Genomic DNA, 3,588 nt, shown 5'->3' with positions numbered 1-3,588 from the left:
TTTCGGTCTCCATTGATGATTACTTCATTGATTAAATTTATTTATTTTTGTATTTGTATTTGTACTTGGCTGCATTATTGAATTTGTATTTGTATTTGATTAATTTTCATTGTTTCATTTGTTTTATTTTTGTGTTTGTATTTATTCTTGGTTATATCATTTATATTTATATTTTTATTTGTAGTTGATCAATAAAATCAAGTATCTTTTTGATACTTTTATTTTTTTTTATTTGTATTCATTAATACAAATTGTATATGTTTGTATAACCTGGACCATGCAAATACAGAATAACACGTTTATGTCAAATGATGTTGATATAACTTGAACCTTACAAATACAAATTTTGTTATTCTATAAGAGTTGTATTTTATTGATACAACTAATACCATACAAATGCAAAGTACAAATGATAAGTTTGTCATACAAATACAAATAATACACTGTATTTTTGTATATGATAGACTTGAGTCAATATAATAATGCATATACATGTTTATATAGAAATACAAATGAAAGTTCGAAAAAAAAAAGAGAGAGAGAAGGAGATAGAGGTACAAAATTTTAAAAAAAAAAATAGAGAGAGAAAGTTATATAACATAATGACAGGGATGCAGAGAAGATTAAGGAGGGATAAAAAGAGAAAATCGTCAACATTTATATCTATATCTAATTTGAATAACCTTTAATACAATACTATATTTGGGTGCATAATCTTTCATTAAACTCTCATGCGTGATTTTTATAACAATAGAAGATAGGATCAAAATCATCTTCCCTCTCCAACTTTATCTTAAAAATTAAACTCCCCCCTCAACTTTGAAAAATAATCATACTCCCCCTTTATCCTAATTGACTTTTTAAAATTTCTATTTTACCCTTTATCATCAATTTTTTTATTCTTTTTTTCAACTTCTTTAAAATCATCATATTTTCATTTTAAAAAAAAATTATATAACAAATTTTTCATAAAAACATAAACATTATTCATATAACAAAATTTTCATAAAAACATAAACATAATCTTCTAGAAAAAAAAAGTAAAAAATATATAAGCTAATGATGATCTTTATGAAGTAAATTAGCATAATAAGAAAATTAGTTTTATTAATAATAATCAAAACTACAATATTTATTTTAACAAGTGAAAATAATAAGTACTACTAATTTTATAAACATATTTCAATGCAGAAAATACAAACAATAATGAAAGAGGTAAGCCTCTAGTACCACCCCGAACTATGGTCAAAGTTGTTACGACACACTCCAACTTCACAAGGATCCTATTATCCCTTGAAGTCAAATTTAGCGTATTTTTATCATTTTTCTGTGCTAATATGGCACCTTTATTACATAAAATGGAGCCCACATCAAAGGTGTCACGTCATCTAAAACGATTGACAAAAGGTATCACGTTAGCTAAAAAGATTGATAAAAATACGCTAAAATTTAATTTAAGGGGTAATAGGACCCCCGTGAAGTTGACGTGTATCGTAGCAAATTTGATCATAGTTCGGGGATACTAGATGTTTTCTCGAATAAAAATAAGGTCAAATTTTAAAGATTATATTTATTTATATAAATTATAAAATATGTAATACTCTATTAATGGCAATCACAGCTTATTTACTGATATAGACAATAGATAATATCATTTCTTATCACTTAATCATCATGCTAAAAATAAATGTTTTAGTTTATCTGCTCAATTTGTGAAATCAAGAGAATTGTATTATGTTTTTTCTACCCTTTAGTGTTAAATAACTATATAAAGTAACAGTATAGATAAATTTAAAGTTTCAAATCATCATTAATAAGGTTAATTTAGCAAAATATACCTCTAAGTAAAATTTTCTTCAGGATTGTGTTATATCAACAAAAAGTTAAGTAATACGAAACAAATTTAGTAAGAGAGTGATAAAACACGAAAATATACGCACATGCATGTACATATATATGTATATATACACACTTGGGGATGGGTTGTTTGGAAACAAGTTATTCCGGGATTAGGTGTTACAAAATAAGTTGTACTAACATGTATGTGTGATAACTTATCTCATCACTGTGGTATAAATGGTGCGACAAATAATTTTGAGACTAGTTAATGCATCTAATTAAATGCAGGATAAATAATCATGAACTTTATCTCTGAATTATTATAATTATACCTCACACCAAACGACTCTTTAATACATATAATAGTAAAATAACGATCTTAAAAATAATATTAAATTTTTTGATAAATTTATAAAACATATTAATTTGCGTATAAAGTTAATAAACTTGAATAAAATACTATAAATAGTCATTTTAAAAAAATATTCATTATATATAATATAAAAAGATATTACATAAATATAGAATTAAAATTATAAAAATAAAATGGACATTGCATGGGATAAAGGGGGAGGGGGTGAAAATGATTTTCACCTACTATCCTTTTTTTTATTGAATCTCTTCTTATTTATCAATTTGTATATATTTACACCCAAAAAGGGTCACAAAATGTATATACATGTTGCTATTCCGAATAATTAGCAAAAAGTTGTTATGTGCCTTTTAATTAATGGACCAGATTTACTAATTCTGAATTTGTTTTTTTCCTTTAAAAATAAGAATCAGAATATTTTAGAATGTCACTCGCATGTTCGTTAACATAATTATTTTCCTCAAAATGTTTATGCTGATTTTTTTTTTATTCAAGCACCTTAAAAACACATCTATATATACCGTGAAATAAAACATTACATATCATTGGTACTTCAACGTACAACTATTCAGCTAGAAATGAAATAAATTAATTGGCGGTAACAGCAGCCTTGACACCATTAGCACAATGTGGTCCGATGGTACAAATGAAGTACGATGTTCCTTGTGCAAGGGTTATTTTGTCATCTCCAGAACTAAAAACTTGTCCTCCAGCACCACTGCAAGAGTCAAATCCTGCTTTGTCCACTTTCACAACATTGTGTACCCCAACTGGATATTTAAATTCTGCATTTTAGAAAAATATTGCACACACATTAGTAGCATTCGATTTTTCATTATTATTTGAATAGTAAAACTATATACAAATCCTTACCAATAACATCGCCAGCCTTGAAAGCCTTGCCATTAGGCCAGCCATTCAAGCTAAAACCCCAACCATTAGCATCACCTGCAGAAAATGTATCTGCATATGAAATGTTGATTTGCGGCAAAATGCAAATCATCATAGCAAAGGCAGCAATTGTGACTTTGTTCCCTCTAGACATTTTGAGAATGAATGTATTAACTAGATATATGCAAAAGAGAATAGAATAAAGGTTCTTAGTGTTGTTGTGCCAATTGTGTAAGAATGTACGCCATTATATAGTATACAATTGAACTTCCAATTCACTTGATTTGGGAAAAAATTTAACAACCTTCCAAAAATCATAATCTTGAGAGCTTTTATGGTAACAAACTTAAAGAATCTCCATTGCCATAGTAACTTACTAACATTTTACAAAAGAAAAAAGGAAAAAAATTGATGAGCTTCCAAAGATGCAAAAATGATATAGATATCATTTGCCTTTTCACGGAAAATACAAATCTTTAATTATT

General features: G+C 26.8%; 1 protein-coding gene across 1 annotated transcript; it reads right to left on the bottom strand.

Moving 5' to 3' along the window:
- Positions 1–2,679: 2,679 nt before the first annotated feature.
- LOC107869579 (basic blue protein) lies at positions 2,680–3,343 on the bottom strand. The gene is made up of 2 exons (XM_016716092.2): positions 3,086–3,343; positions 2,680–2,997 (listed from the first exon to the last, which is right to left on the bottom strand). Exons 1-2 carry the CDS (start codon positions 3,255–3,257, stop codon positions 2,801–2,803), a joined length of 369 nt encoding a protein of 122 aa, XP_016571578.1. The 5' UTR covers positions 3,258–3,343; the 3' UTR covers positions 2,680–2,800.
- Positions 3,344–3,588: the final 245 nt, after the last annotated feature.

This window comes from Capsicum annuum, chromosome 4, assembly GCF_002878395.1.
Source record: "Capsicum annuum cultivar UCD-10X-F1 chromosome 4, UCD10Xv1.1, whole genome shotgun sequence".
Lineage (NCBI taxonomy): Eukaryota > Viridiplantae > Streptophyta > Magnoliopsida > Solanales > Solanaceae > Capsicum > Capsicum annuum.
The sequence above is the reverse complement of the archived record's forward strand: the minus strand, read 5'-3'. Positions and strand labels throughout refer to the sequence as shown.